This window comes from Pyrgilauda ruficollis, unplaced genomic scaffold (assembly GCF_017590135.1).
Source record: "Pyrgilauda ruficollis isolate IOZ18807 unplaced genomic scaffold, ASM1759013v1 scaffold4, whole genome shotgun sequence".
Taxonomy (NCBI): domain Eukaryota; kingdom Metazoa; phylum Chordata; class Aves; order Passeriformes; family Passeridae; genus Pyrgilauda; species Pyrgilauda ruficollis.
In genome coordinates this window covers 10,501,077-10,526,074 of record NW_024525489.1, presented here as the reverse complement: position 1 = coordinate 10,526,074, position 24,998 = coordinate 10,501,077, and the positions used below count along the sequence as shown (strand labels likewise).

The 24,998-nt window shown below is 39.0% G+C and overlaps 1 protein-coding gene across 2 annotated transcripts in view; it reads left to right on the top strand.

Moving 5' to 3' along the window:
* DAAM2 (dishevelled associated activator of morphogenesis 2) overlaps positions 1–24,998 on the top strand; it is a 200,342-nt gene that overhangs the window by 115,405 nt on the left and 59,939 nt on the right. For both annotated transcript variants that reach the window (XM_041477173.1, XM_041477172.1), the window contains 3 exons: positions 9,805–9,879; positions 16,136–16,230; positions 22,436–22,769. In XM_041477173.1, coding sequence (XP_041333107.1) covers positions 9,805–9,879; positions 16,136–16,230; positions 22,436–22,769 — 504 coding nt within the window. The remainder of the gene's footprint in view (positions 1–9,804; positions 9,880–16,135; positions 16,231–22,435; positions 22,770–24,998) is intronic.

Here is a 24,998-nt window from a genome sequence, read left to right as displayed (position 1 = left end):
GTAGTGTTTGAGAAGCAAATTTGGCAGAGATCACTATGAACTGAGTGTTCAGGAGCATTAAAAAAGCTCGTGAATACTGAGCAGGAGTTGCTGAATTCCTATCTTTTTAGTGAGAAGTTTAGAAATGGACACAGTCAAGAGTTGTTGTTGGAATATAATGACAGCCGTGAAGAGAAAGAAAGGAATTGCCTTCTACTTTCTGGAAAGTTGTTTAGTTTTCATCGCAGTCAGATGTGACAATTTCATCTATGTGCCTTAATTGAGGTGAAAGTCGCACCATCTTCTATGATAATTCAGTCATCTGTTGAAAGGTACTTGGTACCCCAACCACTTTGCAGATGTACTGAGAGAAATGAAAGTGAGAGAAACAGTTTTACCTGAATTTATGGAAAGGGCAGAGAGATAAAGCAACTGAGTGATACATCAAATACTGGGCTAGCAGCTTAAGAGCTGTGGGCCTCTAAGTCTGTATTTATTTCCTTTGTTCACCTGTCCAACAACTCCTTTTTTTTTTTTTTTTTTTTTTTTTCAATAGCGAAGGGTTAAATGATGGAGAAAAATTATAAGTACTTTGACTGCCCTGGCTGTCTTACTGTCATTATTCTTACAAAAAGGCCCAGAGCAGAAGCAAACTAAACTGTCAGTGCCAGCAGTGTCACTGGAAAAACAGACAGTGGACATGTTAAGAACAGTGAAGAGAAATCTTTTAGAACTTGGTATTAAAAAATTCTCTTGTGTGCTTCCAGAAGGACTTGTCCTAAATGTCTCTGCTGACTCTAGGTGGGTGTGTCCTTGGTAGTTCTGTGTCTCTGAGCACAGTAAGTGACGTTTCATTCCCATCATCAAGAAACATGCAGGGTGTTTGCCATGAATAGGTGACTTCATTTCATTTACAAAAGATTAAGTTGTTGCTTGATGGAGATAAACAGTAGGACAAAAAGATAAACTTGGAGGCTCAGTCTGGGCCCTTCTGTGGCTTTTCACATTGTCTAAAGAATGCCAGGAGGAGGAGGAAAGGAAGTGAAGAAGGAGGCAGTCCAAGTGACAACATTCTTATGTGGTAGGAATACATTTAAAAACAGTGCTGTTGGAAAGCAGACAAGGTAAGCTGGTTGGGTAAGGAAAAAGTCCCTTTCCATGGAATGTTGACCGTAAGCTGAACGGGGTTAGTGGAAATGTACAAACAGTACCTGTATAAGCACAGAGTAAACAGTAGAAGGGACAATGCAGAGTTTGGTTGTTAACAAAGCAATAGAATATGTCCTGCTACTGCTGCTTAGTGCTTGCTGGGATAGTGACAAATTGTTGGCTTCACCTGCCACATATTACACACATTACTGCAGGATGGGACCTCAGGCTTGCTGCAGGTTTGCAGGAACAGAGCTGTGCTTCAGGAATGCAGCCTAGGTCCACAGCCACACACCCACTGAGCAGGCCACGTCCATGAGAAACGTTTTGTCTTCTTCTGAAGACCCTCTGGGTAGAATGATCATAACTCAGTCTTCTGACTAGTGGACATTTTCCTTCACATCCAAAAGGAGTGGGTGGGCTGGAAAAAGGTAGGCTCATGAATATGTGTTCATTGAAAGTGCTGGTAATTCATGGATCCCCTTATTTGGCAGCTCATTATTTAGATTATACACTTATCAACAGCAAAATATCAGCTGGTTGATTTGTGACTTGTGAAAAGTAGAGCACATAAAAGGTATTAAACATGAATATAGACTTCAGATAATAGTACAGAAGGATCTTTATGCAGCAACAGAGTCAGGAGAACTTACTCAACAAGAGAACAACTTCCATGGCAGAGGCTAAACATTCAGCAGAGGAACAATGTTTGATATTGTTACACTTCAATTTAGCAAGAAAACTTTGTCCTGAGGGCACAAATCACTGAAGAATTCAGTGTGGCCTCAGCTGTACAATTAAGTAGTTCTGTAAATGTAGGGGTAAGTTATCTTCCTGGTCACTTCACACACTATATCCCTAAATTAATGCCTGGTGATGGTGGGATTCCCATCCTATAGCAGGGCTGAATATGTTTGAGGAGGGACAAGCAGGCTTGTATGATCTGTAAGTGATAAGAGGAGGCTGCTGCAGTCAGTGCTGGCAGCAAGTTTATATCTATCTGTATTGAGGAGAATAATAAGACACCAAAAGAAGAGGAAAGAGAAGAAGAGTTCTCAAAACTGGACCTATATCAGTGGCTGAGAACTCTGAGGTTTCAAACAACACTAATTCTTGTCTTCAGCTCAAAGCAATGCACTGATCACCTTTCTGCCTGCCAGTTATGCCACCCTAGTCTATCTTCTGTGAGAAACTCTCCCTGTGTGTATATGCAATGGATGTTCTGTGTTTTTTGGAGGACAAGAAATAAAAGTATGGCCTTCATCTCCCTTAGACTGATATCAATATCAATAATTGATTTGACGTGTCTTTGAGTTTTAGAGGAGGTTGGAAATGTCACATCATTTGTCATATATAAGGTACAACTTCAGGAGATTCTGTATCTTTGAGTGCTCAGGAAGCAAAAAAAAAAAAAGTGAGAGATGGCATAATTAGTTTCAAAAAATATATATTTAACTTGACTGGAAAGTTTTCGGCCCTAGTAGAGCCAACTATCTTTCAAAAATGACTAATAATCCATTTTAATTTATAAAGGCTGGTGAATTTCTGCAGCACTGAAGCTTCTTTCATTATTAGGAAATAATTTGTAAGCAGGAATCCTCATTGTTCATAGATGTATCCCTTTTTTACTTTTATGCTTTATTTTTTGACAGTGAGTTCCACAATTTGACATTATTAGGTATATTTTGTAATATAAAGAATAATCTGATGCCTTTGATTCTTTCTTTGTAAGAATTATTGAAAAGCAGCATCAGAAGTCATAATTAGGTTTGTCAAGTTACTGGCAACAGGGCAGAGCTCAGACTAAGTGAAGCAAAAAAAAAAAAAACACCACCCTGTGATCTGTTAAGGAAAATCCCCCTGTGTTATAATGCAGTGAACTGTAAGTATGTATGGATATACCTGACCTTTGTGAGAGGCAATTAGAACTCCTCAGTTGCATGCTCCAACTGGTCATGAATGAATATTTTCCTTTAATAAGTTACACAGTAGACTGCTTTTGTGGCAGATGGATTATTATCTGCACATCAATAGCTTAATTCCAGGGAGACAAGTAATGTTTGTTATTCTCAATCTGGGTAAATTGTGCTTAAAAGGCTGGGATGTAGCTTCCTTCCCAAAACTCTGAGACTATTTGTGTAAATGCTAGTCATGAAGTCTGAAAATGGAGTGGTGACCACATCTGTCGAGTGAATGTCTCAGTCCTGTGATCTGTGCTGTTTCAAAATTAGCATCTCTTGGGACATGGTTGGCTTTTTGGAGGCATAAACTGTCTGAAAAGCTTAGATGCATTTTAGCTCCCCATCTGAATTAGTGTTTTGTCCCACAGCAGATCAAACACATTTTGTGTCTTCTAATGAAAGCACTTTTTATTTGTGATACTTTGGCCCTTCTGAACTGCGACATGGTCAATAGATTGGACAGTGTGTTAATAAACAAGTAAATATTTCTTTGAAAGCTGAACATCTTAAAGTGAAGGAAAGTCAGTAGGTCAGACATGAAAAAAGGGAGAACAGTGATTTGAGTGAGAGTGCAATACAACTTATGTGGATTGATTCTTGGCTTTAATTCAGATTTCCTGTGTAACCGGGTAGTGTGTAATTGTTTGCATCCCATTTTCCCTGTTTCTGCCTATCTCACTGGTAGAGACACTGCAAAACCCAATATGTTAATTTCTTGAAGGACTTTTGTTCAGTGTGCAGTGCCAAGTGATGCAAGACTGATTCAGCACTAATAGCAGATGTTGTGATGAGCTGAGATTTTACGCCTCTGAAGGGAAAAGAGTTGCACTTGTGGGAAATGAAGAACCAGTAATAACCGTCTTCCACCTTTCAAGCAAACAAAAACCCCACCTTGTTTTTAGTGGCCAGAATATTCATGTGCAAAGCAAGGGTCACACCCTTCACTTGGAAACAGAACATGGACACGAGTCTGAATCCCACATAGCTCAGATGAACATTTTAGCAGCTAAGCTGTTATTGTGAAGAGTGTGAGAGGGCTTCAACATGAAACTGAGAATCCAGCAAAGCTTTCATCTTAATTGATGTAAATCATGTTAAAATTTCAGTCAACTGTCATTAAAAAAAATCCAAACACACCCCAAAAAAAGCCCTTATTTGTAATCAGTATGCAAATTGCCATTGCTTTTCAGTGGGAAATATGAAAAAAAAAAAAATCTACAGGGCTATGATAAATAATACATTTTAGTTTTTTTCTAATTTTATAAGTTTCTTATTGTGACTTGAACTCCATGATTTATATTTTCTGAGCTGTATGTGATGGTGCTGACCTTTCAGACCAGGTAAAATAACTCAACTTTCAGCTCTGTGATCTCAAAAGATGTGTGAAGGATGTTGAAAGGAGGAACCACACTAACCCTAATGTGGATTTTGCAAGGAAGTGCACTTCTTTGTGACCCAAGTATAAACTTGAGCATGCAGTGTCTGGACGTGATGCAGTGAACAAGCTTGGACAGGAATTTATGGCCTCACAGTGGTCTCATTTTATATTCTTCATCTATGTTTGCATATCGTTTTTATTGATACAGAGAGGAGCTCAGTAAACATTGTCATGGCTTCCTGTCCAAGAAAGGTTTTAAACCCACATTTTCTAGCATCAGGTGTGTGGTTTATTCTCATCCTGTTCTAAGCAGTGCAAAACAGTAAGGTCAGCTGTCTGCCCTACTGAAGAGATGGGATTGAGAAGGAGTCATGTTGCTAATGAACAGATGTCATCCCAAGAGTACCCATGCTTGTCCTGTGACATCTGTAACAGAGGATGCCTTTCTTGATGCATCTGTTCAAGGAGGAAGTTTTATGTTATAGTTGGCCTGTTAGAAGGACGTCATGAGTCCTTAGCAATTTATTGCAGGGGTGTGTGTGTGTGTGTGTGCAGGTAGTGACAAGGTCCACATAATGGTTGGGCACTCAGAGATGGCAAGCACCTGCTGATCCCAGGGAGTTAATATTTGTTGACATTGCATAAAAATAAACTGGCATAAATTATGGTAGAAATAAAGGAGTACTGGGTTTAGTGTCAGAGTGTGCCAGTGTGTTCCTAACTCTGACAATGAGTTTTAATTGTCATGTCAGAATATATACCTCTCGGTCTCCTTCTGTAGGAAAGAAGCCTTCTAAAGCTGCTAATTCTGTGGATGTATTTAGTAATGCTTTGACATGCTCAAAATTTCAGGACATGCTCTGGAGAGCTGCTCAGTATGTATGGAGCTGGATTGGTGCAGAGTGAAATAGCAATGTGTCATCACTGGAAACTGAAAGCCAGTGCTTGCCCTAAAAGAGCTTCAGTGCAGGCAGTCACTGTACAGGCTTTCCCTGTGCTGTTTCTTTCAAGACTGAAGTAATCTTGAAAAGCACCATATAAACAATGTCTTTCATTTTCATGATCCACTCAGCGATGAGTATTTGGCATTTTTGCACAATCTGTGTAACACTAGTGTTAGATACTTTTTTAGAAAGTTTTGCAATGATGGCAGTGGTCTGTAATGCTTGCTTGAATATGTTATGGCAGTCTTTGTATGGCAAATGCTTGTCTCACTGACCTGGCATCCTGTAGAAGTCTCTGGTCTCAGAGAACAGCTTACCCGATGGATCAGGTCTCCCAGGATTTGCAGAAAAGGCTTTTGGGATCAGCTGACCTGTGCACACTTTGCTTTATTTTCTTTTGATTGGTTCAGATGGTCCAAATATTTGCAGAACTCCATTAAGTCCTAGTTGGGATGAAGTCATAAGTTCCACTTTCCACCAAGTCATGGAGCCTATCCAAATTAGTGTCAAAGCCTATATAATACCTTAGCTATATTGCAGGCTTGTATAGTATCAAGATCCTGTTTTCACAGCAGTTACATAGTTGTTACTTCAGTGAAGAATGATATGGCCCCTTATAAAGTGCACAAGCTGACGCCTGTTTTTTAATGTAATATTTACACTATTCAAGGAGCTAAAAGAAGGCTTTGCTTTAATAGATTCCTTCAGCTAATGTTTTTCCTTATACAGATGGGTTATTGTTTCCAGCTTTTGATACCTATGCAGATTTATATATTAAAGCTCTTTTTTTTTTTTCTGTTGGTTGGTTTTTTTGCCCTTCTCTGTGCTCCTGGAGCAAGAGAGAGGTTTTGCCATTATCTTCAAGTTGCCTTGCAGTTTTCTTTGAATATATTAAAAAAAAAAACAAAACAAAACAAAAAAAAGAAAAAAAAAACCAAAAAAGAAACCCAGCACCCTGTTTTTGTATCCCACACCACAGATTTAATTGTTTTTTATTTTCAACTCATCTTCCCCTTCTTGAGAGAAAACCTGGTGCAGCAATCTTTTAGCATAGACAGAACTCACATAATTTAGGCAGTTAAATGTTTGTTTGTTGTCCCCAATTGCTGTGATGTCACAGGTGTGAACGTGACTCTGTTAGAAATGTCACTCAGGAGATTACTGTAAATAAGTCTAATGACTTCATAGGGCTGTTAAAAAATCTACATGCTCAAGTATAAATAGCTTTCTGGGACTTCATATTGAAATAGAATGCCAGATTTTATCTACATTATCATTTATTCTAGCAAAGTAAAACACACATTGACAACCATAAAATTCTGGTGTGAGCAGGGAGTGTGCAAGACCACTGAGATTGAATTGACTCTTTTGCTTAATATGTTCCAGACCAAAACAATTTCAGAAAGTGAGGATTGCTTACTGGGGTATCTGTTAAAACTTTTTTAACCTCATCAGTGTACATCTTCTGTCTGGGCTTTAATTCAGGAAAAAATCTTACACATTGTGTTCCACTGAAAAAAATTTTTTACCAGTTTTAATTCAAAGAATAAGACTTACAGACTAAGAGTTCAGACTAATTTGTAATGAATGGAGAATGGTCAAAAGCAGGATATGCCAAGGACCTTGCCTCATTGTCAAGCTAATCATATATACAGATATACTTTAGGGTATCAGAATCTTCTTGTCATTGGTTTTGATTGTGAGATGTCTAGTGGTTTGGGTTCAGGTGGGAAATTGTTCAGAGTTCTGATTTTTTCTAGTGTATCTATCCTGATGGTTTTCAGTCTGTGCGTTTAACGAAGACATCTAGAAATGTTAGTTGTAGCATTCAAGCATTTATACTTATTTTTCCCCCTAAAGAATCTTAAGGACAAAAAATATTGTAGCTTATTTTGGAATATAAAGGATGAGTTCAGGCATTCCTTAATTTATGTGTGTTTGTTTCTTTATTTGGAATTCGGAATGGAGGCAGGAGAAATATAGAGAATACATGTATTGACTGTTCTGACAGTGTTCTTGTCAGGCGTACTCTGCAAACAGTCGTAGTTGTCACTAGGACTGTTACAATTCTCTGCAGAGAAACATTTCAGAAGGTCACATGAGCACTCGCTGCACTTCAGCTGGATTCCCTGCAGAATGTCCTTGCTTCATACTTCCAGATAAGCTCCCTATTTCTGTTGTTCTCTTTGAGGATGATAATCTTATAATAGAAAAATAATGCTGTATTTATCTATTATGTTAAACTAGTATGTTTTAATTTACTTTTCCATTGTCAAGGTCATGTATTGATTTTTGCAAGGCGGGTTAAGGTCTGCCAAGTGTGAAACTGTTGTCAGAATTGTGGCTGCCACTAGATATTATTCTGTACAGAAAAGGGCAGCAAAAGGCAGTCTGCCAAAAACATGAGGTGTGGCCATTCTAATTGGCTGTTGGTAGGGAGTTGCATATTTCTGTAATGCTCTAGTCGTAGACATTTAACATAGATACGGGTTTGTCTGATTCCTGCTTATTGTGGCCAGGAAAGGGAAGTAAAGAAAGTCGGCAGAACTTCTCAATTAACTTGAGAAAGATCACCTTGTTATTAATTGCACCATCTATTATCATGAGGTGGTACATGGTGTGTGCCTACATTTGTTGATATAGTTGGTATCTCTTACCACTTTGCCAGCCTTTAATACTTTTGGTACAGTGATATTCATCTGTATGATTCTTTGTATAATTCTTCAGCTCTTCTTAGCTGTTCAGTTGGGTGCAAGGGATTAATAAAGACTTATGACCTGTGCTGTGTGACCTGACACTGATCTGACATGTGTCTGCACTGCAGTCCTTCTCTAGATGAGGACAAAGCTGTTTTGTCAGTGTCATGAATGGAGATGCTCCTTCAGTTTACATGTTGAAAATCCAGTGGAAGGAAGAGAGGGGAAGATCCAAATCTCAGTCATGACTGTTTTTAATTCAAAATATGAAGATTTTGAGTTGTGCAGAATTGTTGTCGTGTGTTGGTATGTGCCCTGGCAGGAAATTGTCAGGTAGCAAGGCGTTTTCTGAATGTGGCTCAACAGGAGGCATGTAGAGCTATTTCTCGTCTCTAAATGGTGGAATAGCTGAGGTACTCTGATAGACCTATACTTTTAATTTTTTTGTGTATATCTTCCAGGGTAGTTTTTCTAGTATGAGTAAGCTTTCATGCCCAGAAAGCATTGGCAAGATGCACACAGCCTTCATACACCTTTGGTCATCCTTAGGGTGAGTTGAGTGGTTCAATCTCTTAACATATGCTAGGAATGTTTGTATTAGTTACTCTTGGTTTATAATGGGAGATGAGGATCCTGGAAAGCAATCCTCATGTTACCAGTGACTTACACCTATGTAGAAATAAATATACTCATTAGAAGGAAATCTAATTTCCTTTGAGCAGTCAAGGAGCAAAAAAGAATTGGTTCCTTGGGTCAGTGTAGGTCTTCTTTTAGAATGTTGATTGAGATTAGCCTACTGAAGATGATTTCAGGTAGATTACATGGGAGGTAAGGAGATAAGAATTAATACTGCTCCTGCTGTAACTGAGGGGATGCTTTTGTGCTCCTTTGGGGATGTTCTGAGATTTTGCTTGACTTTACATGATATGGTAGGATTAGGACAGGATAGAAGAGAATGTTTCTGTTGGAGGGACTGGCAACATTCACCTACTGTAACTGCCTGACCAGTTCAGGACTGATCAAATTAAAGCAAGCACTTAAGGACATTGTCCAAATGCTTCTTAAATAATCAACAGTCTTGGGGCATCAGCCACCTCTCTAGGGTGCCTTTTCCAGTGTCTGAACAACCTCTTGGTAAGGCAATGATTCCTAATGTCCAGGCTGAACCAGTTTTGATTTATCGCATCAAAATAATACAGTCTTTATCTTCTTTTCAGGTTCTTTTTTTTTTTTTTTTCTCCATAGCAAATGCTAAACCCCATTGTTGGTGAATTCCACTATTACCATAACAGTAGAGAGACCAAATAATTTGTAAGATCTGTCAGTATAAAGAAACAAAAGGTAAACCTGCTATCTGTAAATGGGCTATCCTTCCACTTGAAATATAATATGTTTAAGGGACTGAGGTTTGCTGCTTAGATGCCAAAGATAACTGTATCTCCATCAAACTTTATTATTCTGCATTCAGTAATCTGAGCTGAAAGGGATTCCTTTTATCTGACATACCATGGTGGCAGTGCTAACTTTAGGCTTTCAGAAATGTTTATAATAAATGGTACACATTCATGTACATTGTACAAGACTATGGGGGAGACAACACAGTAAAGAGCAGAGCAATGAAGAATCCCAGGTGGTTTGTGAGTGGCTTTCATCCTGTAAAGTCATCTTGTGTAACCTTGCCTAACTTTCTGTTTCAGGAACAAGAAGATCCTAATAAGCTTGCTACCAGCTGGCCAGACTACTACATTGACCGCATCAATTCCATGGCAGCAGTAAGTTACCTCTCCTGCTAAACAGGGAAGATTTCCTACCACAGGGATGTGTTTCTTTAGGAAGAAGTCCTCAAGGGAGAAGAATGTTAGCCCAAAGGCATAACTGATTTAAAATAGGCTTACAAAAGAAGAGTATGGGGATTAAGAAAAAGCCCTGCTCTAGCATTACATTATATTAGAAAGCACTATAAACATGTCCATTTTTATTTCTACGATATTGAGCACTGAAGGCAACCAAATTAGAGTCTGAAATAAAAATTGAAGAGAATATTTGATGAATCAGCAAAATACAACTATTTAAAAACCAGGTGAAGTTTTATTTTGTTGTATGGTTTCAAGTTGATTTGTAACCAATCTACAAAATAACACTTGGGTTCTTAGTGTAGTAGAAGAATTAAAGAAACAGTAGTTGTTTCTTGAAGATAATATAAGAGTACATAAATAAAAGAGCATAAGGCCATAACACCTTAGACATAAGATAAAAAGAAGGCAAGAATGTATTTGAGAAACTTTTTTTGATCGTCCGTGTTGAATAGTTGTGTAGTGTGTCTCTTCCCCTGAAACATCCAGTAAAGCTGGTCACCAACAGAATCAGAGCATCTGCATATAGTGTTCACTGATCTTTGATTTGGTAGATTTTACATTTTTAAATTTGATTCTTTTACTGAATTTGTAGTGAAATTTTTCCTCCAATTACTCATGTGCCGTGTCTACTCAGCTTTAGTTGATGGTTGTGCAAAAATTATGATAGAGTTCTGTTTCTAGCATCTTAGGTAGTACACCTTGCTTTGTCTACTTATGCTTTTATTTTAGATTCCTGAAGGCTTCTCTGTGCCTTTTGTATTGTCGTTATGAGCTATAAAATCATTTCATAAAACTAATGTCTTAATGGATGCTAAATGTGGCAGCAATGATGTATTTGTCATGGTAAAATATGTCTTGCTGAGTAAAACAACCTAAGATTTACAAGCTATAATAACTCACTTAGGAGGATAAAAGAAAAGCTGCTTTCTACTGAGAGTCATGAATAAACAAAACTATCACCTTCCTTCATGCTATATTTTCATGGGGCAGAGTAAGGGAATAGAAAGAATATGGACTTATTTTTAGAAGAGACATTGAGCTTTAGTGGCTGGCATGACACTCTGCTTTGATTTCCTGACTGAACAAATTTACTCTACAAGGGCCATTAAGGAAAAAAAAAAAAATTAGCGTGAAACCTTGCAGTGTTACTGAGCCAAATACTTCTGGAAGGATTTGATCCAAGGCCTCTTGAATCTACTGAAATTTTTCCATTGATTTCAGTGACTTTTGGATTAGTCTTTAAATGATCTTGATGTAAACTTGGAGTGAATATGTATACACCACTGTTACAAATCTGGAACAGCTCCATGGAATGAGACTATATTTTGGCCTATGTTTCTAATTTTAAACATGTTTTAAGAGCACCAATAAACACCAGCCCTGGTAATGTTGTTTGCATGCCTGAATGCCAATGCCTGAATGATTGATAACCTTTTATTTGGCTTCGAGACTCATGATTCACTCTTATGCTCAAGGTGTTGAGAAGACACACTGGGGTTAAAACCCCTGCTTCTGATTTACCATTTGGTTGCTTAATTTTTCAGCAGGTGAAACCGAGTTGACTCGATTTTGCTGAAATTGTATCAGTGGAAAACTGGACTAATCCAGTTAAGAATCAGCTCCAACACACTTTAAAAGACATGTTCTGTTCATTCTTATTTAGACCTCTGAGATTTCTAACTTTCAAACAGTTATTTTTGGGTCCCATATAATTTCAGTTCTAAATTTAGTGATGGTTTTTTGAATTTTTTTTTTAAACTGCTTCCAAGAGGGGTTGGCTTTGAAGCTGTGAAAGAAAAGCATGTTTCATGTTGCTTCCTAACAATGTCTAGTGTATTTCAGTTTGTGTCTCTTGGGCACTATCAGGTATTGCAATATTTTAATTAGAAATATTGCAAGAAGTGTTGGAGCTGAAGTGGTAGTAATAATCACAGAAATGTTAGTTTAAAATGCCTTAAATCCTGCTTTTAATGAAATTTAACTTTGCATCTCCTGTGGATTTGTCACATAAGAATCTTTTCATATTTGTCTTTCACATCCTTTTTTATGTCCTTTTATTTAATTATAAAGTCCTTTTTTAATATATATTAGCTTGGCAAGTATGTTCCTCCTACTTGCAGATTGAGTGGAAGCGGCACCTTTTTTGTGCTGATATCATCAGGTATCTTTCTGTGGATTTCAGCAGGCCAGGGCTCCTGTGCTCAAGGATCACTTTCTCAGAAGCCCTGCTGTATCTGCCCTTCACAGATTATGTTTGAGAGCAATGTGGTGATTCCTGACATGTTTGACGTTCCCTGCTTGTAACCTTAGATCACTATGTTAGGAAGCACTTTAGGTTACAGATTCCTGATCCAGTTCAAAAAAACATGCATTTTATGCATGGTTCTCTTCTCACTATTGTTTCTGTTGCTATGACTTCTGAGATTTTTACATATTTTAAACCAAGTTCTTAAACAAGCACAAACATCTAAAACTATCTCTTTACTAGTGTGCAATTCACAGCATGTGGAGGCTCTGTCCCAGACTCCAGGTAGCCTGACTGGAAGGCAGTGGTACACTGTCTTCTGGACCAGTCATTAAGACAAAGGGACAGCTGCTAATCATGTTTAATTTAGAAAGCAAAGCCTCCAAATTTGTCTAGTCCCCTGATCTCTTTGTGCTATAAATGATACTGGCGATGGGGACAGGGTGCATGCCCACAATAGAAGACTGTTTCCATTATCAATGTCATTGTCATCTGCTGATTCATCAAAACATAGAAATTTCTTTTCTTAAAAATAGAGCAGCTGCCCTGTTATTATAACATGTAAAGAAGTGTCCCTGGGCTCCTCCTGCCCTCCTTGCCCCATGACACTACTCGGCAGCACAAATAAACACAACTCTCACTTTCCTGGGGAGGAAAAATTCTGACAGCATTGTGTTGCTTTTATGATCTTGGCTGTGGATACATTTTCACAGAGAGACTTTCAGGTGAGCAGTAGTTGAAAATCCAGCTTTTCTGGAGAAGTGGCTCAGTCGAGATTGTGACGCGGGTCAAGATTAATGAATACAGCTGTAACCAGGCCCTTTTCCTTGATTCAGAAAACATTTATTTAAGGCAGAGCAGCTTCACAGGAGGTTAAAAACATATCTTTCAGCAGAATTTAGCAGGTGGATGATAAATTTCTCCTCTAAGTTAGATGGCATATCTGTTACTTTAAACTTACTTGCATAAAAGTTCGGGTTTTTTAAAAATTGCATCTATTCATAATTTATTATTTATAATTTTTTCAACTAAATTTATTCTAGTATTAATTTATTTTATTAGTTTAACCTTAATGTAGTTAGAGATGTGGTGCAGCTTGAATTTCAATTGAGTATAATGAGAAGTCAGAACATCCAGGATGCTTTTTCGCTCTTCATTCTTTTTGTTTCTTACCTTTTCTATTTCACATGTGTGAAGCTATGAAGTAAAATTAGGTCTGTTATACAGTGTATTGTTGATGCTGGTTTATCCCTTTTCCTTCTTTTTCTCTCTCTCTTTTCCCCACATGCTGTCATCATGGTCTTTGTATTTTCCTTCCCAGTAGTTTTGGGGAATGATTAGCCATTAGGATAAGGTGTGGGAAAAAATTCGTGCTTTTAAAACAACTAGAATATTTCATTTTAAGTGGAGCCAAAATTTCAAAATAATTTCTTATGCTGCCTAAAGCTTTACATATAAAATTCCACATGAATGATTGCTTTCACAAATTCTTTAATTTTTTTAACTGGCAAATCAAGTAAATAGATGCTGTACTTTCTGAGGTGATGCACTTGATCTAGAAAACTTCAAATATACAAAATATACTTACAAAAAGAGCCCCAGGTATACACTATCTTCTAGGCAACAGAGGAGGACCTGGCACTAATTTGCTTCTCCTTCCTGGTAGTTTGGTTAACTGATAGTAACTCTCTGCCTCCTGAGCCCAGCAGACATTAGTCCTCAAGTGCAGTTTGTGCTTCAGGAAAGCCATTCATCAGTCAGCCATGTGAATGAAATCCAACCTCAAATAATGACAGTTTCCTCCCCTCTGTCTCCCAGGGACAGTTATGTTTTTTATAACTCTTGCCGAGAAAGCTGTTTCACAATGCAAACCCAGTCTCTTTAGTGAGGGCATGAGGATTTGAATTCCTGGCCATTCACAGGAGTGAGAAATGAAGGGCTCTTGGCTGCCTGCAGCATTAGAAAGGGGGTTTTCCATAATCACCCTCTGTTGTAAAAGCAGGATTATTTGTATTTGTTTCATTTGGAAATGGGCCTTTTCACTCTGAACGAAGAACTGTTGAGCACCTTCCTGCCATCCATTTGCTTTCCCCTGCAGTGGCTCAGAGGAGAAATTAAGCCATTGGAGGAACGGGAACTTTTCAAAGGAGCATTTACGGGCCAAAGGAAAGATGACCAGATGGGCTGTCACCCAAGAAAATACAAATCAAGCCCCAAATCACACCCGAAGACTTTGCGATCCATAATGCCTGTTCAGGATTTCTGTTTATTTTTCAAAGAGGGGGATCATTTATGGCTTGGCTTAAGAATTTCAATTTATGTTTCTGGCTGTCGGGGGATGCTGGCAAAAGATAAAACATCATCAGCTCATTTTCCATCAGTAGCGCTCTGTCATTCCATTAGGGCAGGAAATAGCTTGCTCTGTGACTGAGTGAATTTGACTTTAGCATGGATCAGAGAGAGGACCCCTAGAGTTAAACACATCTCCCCATGCCAGCTGTTCAGCATAAGACAGCAACGGTGTGCAGCCAAATGGCCACCCTCAGGATCCGACATGTGTTGGCATCACATGACTTGCAAAAGCCAGCGGTGGGAGCCCTTCCAAGGGAAGTGAGGTGTTGGGCTGGTGGCGAGGATGGAGGAGGTTAAAGGAGGTTCCGGTGAGAGAAAGCTTTTCTTTGGTGCTTGCTAAACAGTAAAATAAAGACTGAAATATTTTGCTGTGGTGAGCCATAATTGTAGCTACTCAGATTCCACCACAGAGAGGTACAATATCAGATCCCTGATAGATGATACTAGTTTAATTGGGTTTTTCATTTGAGAAGGGGTTCAGAGCTGCTTTCCAGATACCACTGAGTGATATCCACAAGAAGTCCTGCCAAAAAGGGAGTCATTTATCCTCTCATTTTACAGTCTGAGCAACTAAGAAGACATAGCTATAGGCTAAGAATTTCCAGCATTAAGTCTTGACTTTTTCAAAAGACACACATGGGACTTGTGAGCCTGAGTGATATACGCAAAGGGCACTGCAGAGTCTTGCTTCACATGACAAGGTTGCAGTGGTGCTGACTGTAAATCTGCAACCCTAATTTTCTGATACACCTCTTTTTAAAAGATTTTATCTGACTTTGAGAACCATAATTTTTTGTGTATATTCTACTTATTGTCTCTCACCTTAATTTGCAGTCTCTCACAGCAACTTCAGTTCTAGTTGACTGCAAGCTCTAGTATTTTCAAGCTGCATATGGGGGCGGGGGGAAATCTAGGCTTTGTGTGTTTCAGATTACTTGTTAAAAAAAAGGGATGGAGATTTTCATGATGCTCCAGCTTTTTGCAGTAAATGTTCCTATTTAGTAAGGGAAAAGTGAATAGGGAACACAAGTATCTTAAAACAGGTGATGTACTTTGCATGGGGAAGAAAAGTCAAACTTGTCTATACATAAAATGTAATTCAGGGTACTTGCAGGCTTTCTAGTCACTTGAAGAAGATTTTATGCTTTGAAACCTGACACATAAGTCTGGTTTGGTTTTTTCCCCCTCCACCCCAAATCCCTCCAGTTGTGTCACTCTAATAAAAGATATTGCCTCTCCCTACAAACTTTGCCTCACACATCCATACATCACCACAGCAGATTGCTGCTCTAAATTAGGTACAGTTTTCTGCGGGCATACTGGCAACTGTGATTTTTGGGGGGTAATCTGAGAACCCTAGTTTAGCCAGTGTGGCAAAGTGATATGCTGCTGCCAGTCCACATGAGCAGCCTCATCTGGATTCAGTTTTGTAGCTGAGGCACTGCTTTCCTAGTGAGAGGTCAGCAGGCACCTCTGCATGTGTTGATGGGATAGTTGTTTTTCATAATTCCTGACCTGTCTCTTAGCTTCCACGCAGCTCAGGCTTTCCTAATTGCCACCTTCTTTTGTGAACAGATGCAGACTCTGTATGCTTTTGATGAAGAAGAAACAGAAATGAAAAATAAAATAGTTGAAGACTTGAAGACAGCTCTGCGGACTCAGCCCATGAGGTAATGTTGTTTGCTTTTCATCACAATTCACTGCCTCCCAACGATCAGATGTGACACTGCCAAGAGTGGCAAGGACAGAAACCTCATTGTCCCACCTCACACAACCCTCTCTGAAATTTCAGACAATCCTCAGAGTGCGCTACAGTCCCCAGTCTGAGCCTGCCCAGTTAGGAGGCTACTAAAACATGTAGTTTCAGAAAAATAAAAGACAAAGTCTACTGTGAAAATTCTATGGCAGATATTTGCAAACACAGGTAATGACTGTGAAGATCAGATTTTAGTCTTCATAGCCCCCTGCACATCCCATGTAATTTGATTCACTTTGGGCAAAGTCTCAGCCTCTACTCTGAACTTTGAATTCAAGCTTCCCCTTATCTTTAGTAATGTGAACTGTTTAGTACAAAGCAGCTAATCCATCTGACATCACCTGGTTTGGCATTCTTCCCATTCTGTGTTGTATCTGTGGCATAGAAAAATGTAAAGAGACTTTATTGTGTACTATCTTTGAAGGTAAGGTCATCTTTCTTTTTCTGGGAACAAAGCTCTAAACAATAACAAACTAACTAGCACAGAAACCTTTTGAATTTAACACTTGGAAGAGCAGTGTGGAGAAACAATAACTTTAGTTGATATGATTTCAGGAAACACTCAATCAAAAAATTCTGAATTATTTTTATATGGGCCAAATACTTTTGCACCCACGCCATAAAGTCATAGTTTCAGAGAGCTTCAGTAACCAAATACAGTTCTCTTTTGGGGAGGGGATCCTAACCAAACAAATGAAATAAATGAGTAAAAACAATCCAGAAAATAATCCCAAAGAATTTTCATTGCAGTTACTTTGACTTGAAGTGAAGATTTTTTTGGGACTTCTTGCAGAGCTAAGTGCTGATTGTGCTTTTCCCTTTCATAATCTTAAAAAAAAATTGACTGGTTTTTACCTCCTGTTTATTTCCTGTTTTGATGGGCATTAAGGGAGCACAAAATCATTCTGGTGCTCCTCAAGCATAAAGATTTATCAGGCTTTGGAATTTTACATGTGGGTAGAGTGAATGCTTTTAATGTGGAAGCAGAGAAGTTGTAGCCTTTACTGAGACCTAAGTCAAGAGTGACTGTTTGAGGCTCCCTATCACTGTCCTGAAGCAGAGAACACAGAAAAATGCAGCTGGACTCTATGTTAAAATGGAAGCTAAGGCAACTGTCAAGCTTACAACTCTCTCCAGGCTTTTAAACCAAAGTCATGTGCTGTTGAGACTTGATATAGCAAAATTATTGCATTGACGTGGAGCTGGTTTGATGATTGCTCTGTGAGGGTGACAGCTTTCATTGAATGTAGCCACAGCAGCAGGGCCTCTTTGCTTTGTCCAGCCGAGGCTCTTTGGTGGCCACTATTGGTTGTTCTGCTGTGTCATTTTGAATAGACAGCCAAAATCCTTGTTGAGGACAAAGCAGTAGAGAAGAAGAAAGAACAATGAGCATTTGAGCAAATTCTTTTGCTCAAAGCCTTGCAAGATTTTTCTTCTCCAACCTGTATTGCATCTGCTGGGTCCCCTTGACAACAGCCTGTTGCTTCATCTGTTTGTAATAACCCTGAAAAGCACAAGCATCTATGGGCTGCCCTATAAAGTCTTCTCAATAACTGGCGATGGTTGTGGGGCTTTTTTTTTTTTTTTTTAAAAATACAGTTAAACCAAGCCAAATTTTGAGTTAAGTCCTGTGTCTCAACTAATTTCCAGCGACTCAATTCGATAGCTGCCAAATGGGCTGCATGCCAGTGCCTGATCAACAAGCCAATTTCTTCTTGATGGAAAGGTTGCAGTAGAGAGGCCCTCAGCTCCATCAAATCCCTCTCATAAGCAGTATGATACCTCAGCCTTCAAAATACTAGTCTTTCTAGTTTAATTTGGATATCAAATCGTGTTTTCTTTGCCACTTCTATTCATCAGGCCTCTGAAGAAAAAAGACCTAAATTCACACAGGATGAACTGTCTGGAATCCCTTTGTGATAGCAGGTTACACAGGGGCTCTGACAGCTTACCAATAGGCTCCTCTGCTTGAATTCTCTGATCCAGAGGGATCAAAAGAAGAAAAATGCATGCATTTGGCTCTCTGTTTTATTTTACTGTAAACTGTGTCTCTTCTAGTAGATAATGCAGAGTAATTACCAAGCTCTGTCTCTATTCCAACTCACCAGTTCTAACAGTAAAAAGTAAAGCAGACTATCCAAACTCAAGTTCCTATCCTCTTTGTAGAAAATGGGATAGGAGTATCCTTGGGGCAGTTTGTGGTCCCCTTTGAGCAAGTGCACCTTGTTTGGTATCTAGGAGCTGCCCAAAAATAATAAAGCCAGGTTATGTCCTAGTGGTAAGGAACAATCCCAGCCACAGAGAACAGAAATGCCACATCTGCATCTTGTAAAGAAACACATTTTCTCTCAGGTTTGTAAAAACTCAGAACTATAAGCAATTGTGATGACAAACTGTTGGACAGAAGCAGTGGGAGAAGAGCTTTTCATTTGGTATTTGAGTGCCCCAAAATGGAGGTTCAGAAGTGAGCAAAAGCAAAAACTTAAAAGGGACTGGGAAAAAAATTGCTTTTTGGAGCCCTTGAAAAATACCTCCTTTAGTCTGAGTCATCACTGATTCATTTTACTGTCTGCATTTCTCCTTTTGTTGTATTCAGATTTACCTCCTGCCATTTTTTGTTTGATTTAGCAGTGTTGCATCCAGGTGCATACTGAAGAGGATCATTTATGCAACCAGCAAGCAAAATCCATGATGCTGAATTTTTCAGCAGTTCAGTAGTTATTAGGATTGATTATGTGTGCCCCCTGGTTCAAAAACTAATGCTGCAGGGAAGTGTAGCCTTGCCTGTTAACAGGGTGGGGGCATCCTGCTGTCTGCACACCCACAGCATACAATCTTTCTGTCTCTCCTGAGCTGGATCAAGTCTTACAGGGAAGCTGTACCCCCAACACTTGGAATCCATCAGTGGGTCAGTTCCTCTTTGGCCATCACATCTGTATTTGGATGAAAGGTTTATTGTTAGAGCTAACTCATTCTGATCTGCACTCTCTAAAACTTGAAAGGCAAAAAGGTGCCCTGCCTTTTAAAGTGTGCTAAACTGGTCAAGTGAGAGTCTGAGGTGAGGTTAGTCTTTAATTTGCTTGTTTAGCACCTACTAAAACACACTCTGCTTTATTTACATTTCAGTATTTGAATGTGTTAGCCAGAATGCATTGGCAAGTATGTTTAACTTTACACCTCCCAGTCTAGAACAAGACCTTACTTTGCAGCACAGAGCCTGTGTAGGACAGGAGTTAGTTACACATGTGCTGTGTACGAGAAGGTTCTTGACTTATATAAGTTGACTTGGCTGTTGCACATACACACAGATACCTGCACAGAGGCAGACAGATGCACAAACGCCAACAGTGTGAGGATTGTGACTCTCGGGCTGTTGGCTAAACTCCCTCCTTCTTTTTCTACCTTCCACACACATTTGCTCCACACCTCCCCACACCGAACAAATCCTCATACTGAGAGTGTCTGTTGGGCCAGGAACTGCTTTTGCCATTTATTTACCTCCCCCAGCATGGTTTCTAGCTTTTCTGGAGAATAAGGAACAAAGTGTTTAGAAAAAGGAAGATGAAAATTATAATTTGATTCCTGCTCCTGATTGCAGCTGAAATAGAAGGGTGCTTTCTTGCTGTTGAGTAACACAACTCACTGTTTGCTCTCTGGGCTAGGAATAGTACAGGAAAGTCCCAACATTGTTTTAAATTATGTCATTAATCAAGTTTTGTGACACACACTGCTTTCCAGCGCATGCCTTCTTTTTGCAATGACCTCATCCTAAGAGTCCTAGAAAAATTGCACTGCCAGTGAATTTAGTGAGAGTTTGTACTTAACTGGGACAATGTGACTTTTGTGCATTTACCTTTTTATTCGCATAGTCATCAGAGCATGCAAAGATACATGAAAATTGTAGTGCCTTGCTTGTCTTGTCATAAGATCGTGTGTCCAATCCCAAAGCGCATTTAGGGGACCCTTTGTTCTGCTGCTTCTTATGATGTTTCCATCAGTATTGCTCTGTAACTTCAGAAACATATTCATCTTAAGTCTTTCCTCAGCCCTGGAAGTTCAAAAAACAGGAAAAAAAAAATAGTGTCTTTCCCCCAACCCCCAAAAGACAGAGGGAACAGATAAAGTATAGAATGGAACTTTGAAGGTAAGGAGGAGAATTTAAAGTAGCCCCTCTATAACTCCACTCTTTATAGGTCCAGGGAATTGATCAGAACTCATTTGCATCATTGTTTAGTAACATGCTGAGTTTGTGCTTATTTTTTTCCAAATAAATCCTTTGCAGCAACTCTTCTAGCTATGAGTGCACTTGTTTCAGTCTTTGTCAAGGTAGCAGCTAAATGCATTGTAGAAACTTAACTAAATCTGAATCTTTCTGTAATCAGTTTGAATAACAAACTGCTTTGGCTGACTTCCTGGTGCACAGTGTTGATGCTGCTCTCGAGCCTGGTGAGAGTGAGTCTTTTACTCCTATGATTTGTTAGGATAGACAAAATGATGCATGCACAGAATGTGCAAGCAGAGCTTGCAAAGTTGGCAGATTGTCTTAGCAGGGTTCAGTTAAATCATGTTTTCATTTTTGGTGTGCACATGTTCCTGTGTATGCCCTTACTCTGATAGTCACTTGGAAATTCAGCCTTTAACGAAACCCAAACATTAGACCAAACCTTTGTTGAATGAAACAGGCTTTTCCATATTTCTGGTCAAATTGCTGGCTCACGTAAACTGAAAGTTGGCAAATCTATCAGCATAGTGAGTGTAGCTTTCAGATAGACTCTGAAAATTCCTTTATGGTGTAGAGTGTAACCATCAAAAGACCATACATGTGTCAAATCCATATTATCCAGAGAAATATAAGTATGGCTTGGGTTTCTCTTGCTGGTACAGGGACATGAATGGAGACCACTGAAATTTGGTCATTCAGTATGGTGCTTCTATTATTACTGATTATAAGTAACAGCATCTCATGGACAGAAAAAGAAAGATGTTACATTAGGTAAGAAGAGGGACTGGGTAAAAGTGCAATGACAGAATTTCGGTACTTTTAATTTGTTACACAGTTGGCAATTGTTAGAATTGTGGCAATTGTTAGTGGGAATTGTTGTTCAATTGCTTGAAGTGTCTTTCTATATTATGCTGTTCAAAGTGTGGCCATGGACAAATCATTGCTGGTATACCTTTTTATGACTGAAAATTCAAGTGTGATGTACATGGCTTTGCATTCAGATATTCCAAAAACTGTACCTACCTGAGCAACATGTTAGAGGAGGCAAACAATGTGATCTAGGGAAATTATTTGCAGCCCTTTCCATGTCTTTGAATCCCCATTTTTAATCCTGGGAACTTCAAGCAAAACATTGCTAGAATGATTGGTTTGATCTAACTTATCAAATTCCATCCTTTTCTAGTGATTTGTTCTGAGGGCTGTTTGGATGGTCTAAATTGACCCATCTGGATTTTTTAACCCTTGTTTTCAACAAAAGCGGAGGAGCTTTTACCATTTACAGAAGCACATGCCCCTTTTAAATATAACATGTTCCTACATATATGTCATGGGATTGGAGTGTGAAGGCAGTATGGCTCATGCACAGAGTGGGAATGAGTTCCCCTTTGTCAGTGTGCCCAAATCCCGGAGGTGGAACCTCTAAATAGTATTGGCTGAAAGTTAGAGCTAAGCCTAAAAATGGTTTTCAAGGTAATCTGAACTCATAACTAAAAGTGTGGTGACAAGTCTGTGTGTTGGGTGTATTAGCACGTATGTAAGATGGAACAATTCAAAAGAATTCCTTCGGCCTTGAAAATGCAGCAGTAGTTGAGGTGAACCACAGCAGTGTTTGGTGGTAACTGCAACAAAGAACACAGAGACCAAACAGAAGTGTAAGATGATAGCATATAATTACCCTGAAACTATGTAACACACCATTATTAGCTGGAATGTTTTCTCTCTTGGTTTGTTTGCTTTGTTTTTCTTAAATACCTGGGAATTGTTCTGTGAATTTAGGCTGAAAACTAGCCAGCTTATAAGGACCTGTGGTTGAATAATGTGGTGTCTTTTGAATAAAGTGCCTTTGGTCTGCTTTCCTTGTTTTTCCTACTTGTTTTTTTGGTTTTTCTCTTTTCAGGTTTGTGACCAGGTTTATTGAGCTGGATGGCCTGAGCTGTTTGCTGAACTTCCTGAAGAGCATGGACTATGAGACCTCGGAGAGCCGCATCCACACATCCGTTATAGGGTGTATCAAGGCACTGATGAACAACTCCCAAGGACGGGCTCATGTCCTGGCCCATCCTGAAAGTATCAACATCATATCCCAGAGCTTACGGACTGAGAACATAAAGACCAAGATTGCTGTGCTGGAGATCCTAGGAGCTGTCTGCTTGGTACCAGATGGTCACAAAAAAGTCTTGCAAGCCATGCTTCACTACCAAGTCTATGCTGCAGAAAGGACAAGATTCCAGGTAAAAAGAGGATTCCTTGACAGAAATACCCACAATGAGGAATCTCTGCCAGGAGTGATTTTTGAGTGTATATATTGCAAATTTGCTAAGTAGTAAAAAGGCAATATTTATAATTTTTCTTTAGGAAGGAAAATCCCTCAAATAGGTTCTTATTGTATGTGTATATTTATAGACATATTGCTTGTCATTAATAATAACTTAAAATTGCGTATATTTTGCCTGAAAATGGAGGTTTGCTTTGCTAAATGAAAGCTGATTATCTGCTCATACTCCAGCTTGATGGCATTTCTAGGATGGTAATGCTTTTTTTTGTCCTAGAAGCTGAAGCCACAGAATTTCAGGAGTCTCTGTCCTGATTTTAAATCCTTAATTTAGTAATGAAAGAATTGTGGATTAAATAATGGAGATGAAGAATTACATTATGTATAGTGGAGGCACTTCACTTGCCTCTTAGTAATCAACTTGTGAATCGTCATCACTTAACAATTGTTGGCTCAAAAAATTCCCATTCAGACCACAGAAGAGAAATGCATTCTCAGAGACCTTGAAGTAGGTCAGTGACAGGCTTTTATTGTGGGAACTACTGGCTGCTACTATAATGTTCCTCTTCCTAGTGAACTGAGCACCTTTACCAAAAGACAGTGGAGAATCTGTTGTGGTGTGTGAACTGTGGCTCCTTAACTTTGGGATAATCTAAGCCATTTACTGTCCTTCCTTAGATAAAATCATTGGAGTTGTGTTGTGCCAACAGGCGCGGGATCCCAATGCCTGACAGTCATTATCTCCTACCTCCTTCTTAGCTAATGGATTTTAGGCCAATAAAATAGTGAATGGGGAAACATTCTGTGCTGATGGACAATAGCTGCTAATGTTTGTGTTAGAACCAAATACCCTATGGGATTCAGTGACTGTGACTCAGACCTGGGACAGGGATGCAGGAGATCTTGATTTGGTATTAACCTGTATTTGGCATTGTCAGGTCCATCTCTTGATGTGCACTGCCTCATTTGCATTGCTTGTCTATTCAGACTTGATGTATGTCTTCGATATTCAAGTGTGACACATATGATGTATGGCTCCAGAACTGGGGGCTTTTCAGCCTCAGTTGGAAGCTCTTGAGGCTACTTTAATAGAGAAAAATCATAATTACAGTAAAACTTGGAAAGTGAAGAGATTACAGCTGCAGTCATAAGAATGTGTCACCATTCTTTAGTACAGGAGGAGGATAGGAATGAGCGATTCAGGTGCAGGAAGTAAGCCATGTACATGAGCTATGATGTGGAGATTATTGGGTACTGCCTATGGAGGAGAAGGAAAACATTTAAGTCAGTTTGTTCTCTAGTAATTAGCCAAAATAAAGAAACCTTCCTGAATTAATATGACATTCTTTTATACCTGGGAGACAGGTGGGGATAACTTGAGCTGCTTTAGAAAATGCAGTAACTCCTAAGCCTGACTGCACTTGTGGTCCCATGTTAACTTGCCCTTACTGGACCAATTGACTCTGCTTAATAAGCCTGTATGGGACAGATGCTGAGTTTACCCTAGTCAAGTGTTCTCTCTCTCTCTGTTTCTGTGTTGATTTAAAAGTTACTGAATAACTGAGGTAAGTCACTGGTAGGTAAAATGTGGTAGCTTTTGAGGAATCTGGTGGAATGATTTGCAGGTGCTTACCAGTCTCTTACACTCGTGAAAAATACTTTGCCTAAATGCTGCGCTTGTCAAAATACTTTTCCATTTCAGGAAGAAATTAAGGATAAATGTATACTCTCTTTTATTTCTCAAGTAAAACAAAACAAAAAAACAAAAAACCCAAAAGAAAAAAAAGCCCCACCCAGCCCCCAAAATGATTTAGCAGAAGGAATGTGTTCTTGTTTGCAATTACTAATACTTGTGTTTAGAGACTGAAATGGGATTTTCTGCTGTACTCACCAATAGCTTGAATTTAATTTTGAGGCAAGTGTTCATCCAAAGACATTCGTCATCCATCTCCAGTTATTCTTCTAACAGAGAGACTGGGGATTTTTTAAATCCTGAGGAAAAAAATGTGGTCATGGTCTTTCTTACATTTTAGAGGAAGTTTCTCTGATACTCTAGGTCATAAAATTAGGAGTGTTCCATCTCTTTGCCTCTTGCCCTCCTGTACCTCTGTCTCAGAATAGTTTTGCTGCTTATTGTCAGGAAAAGCATCCACTGTAACTTTAATATGGGAAGCCATTTTAAAAGAAG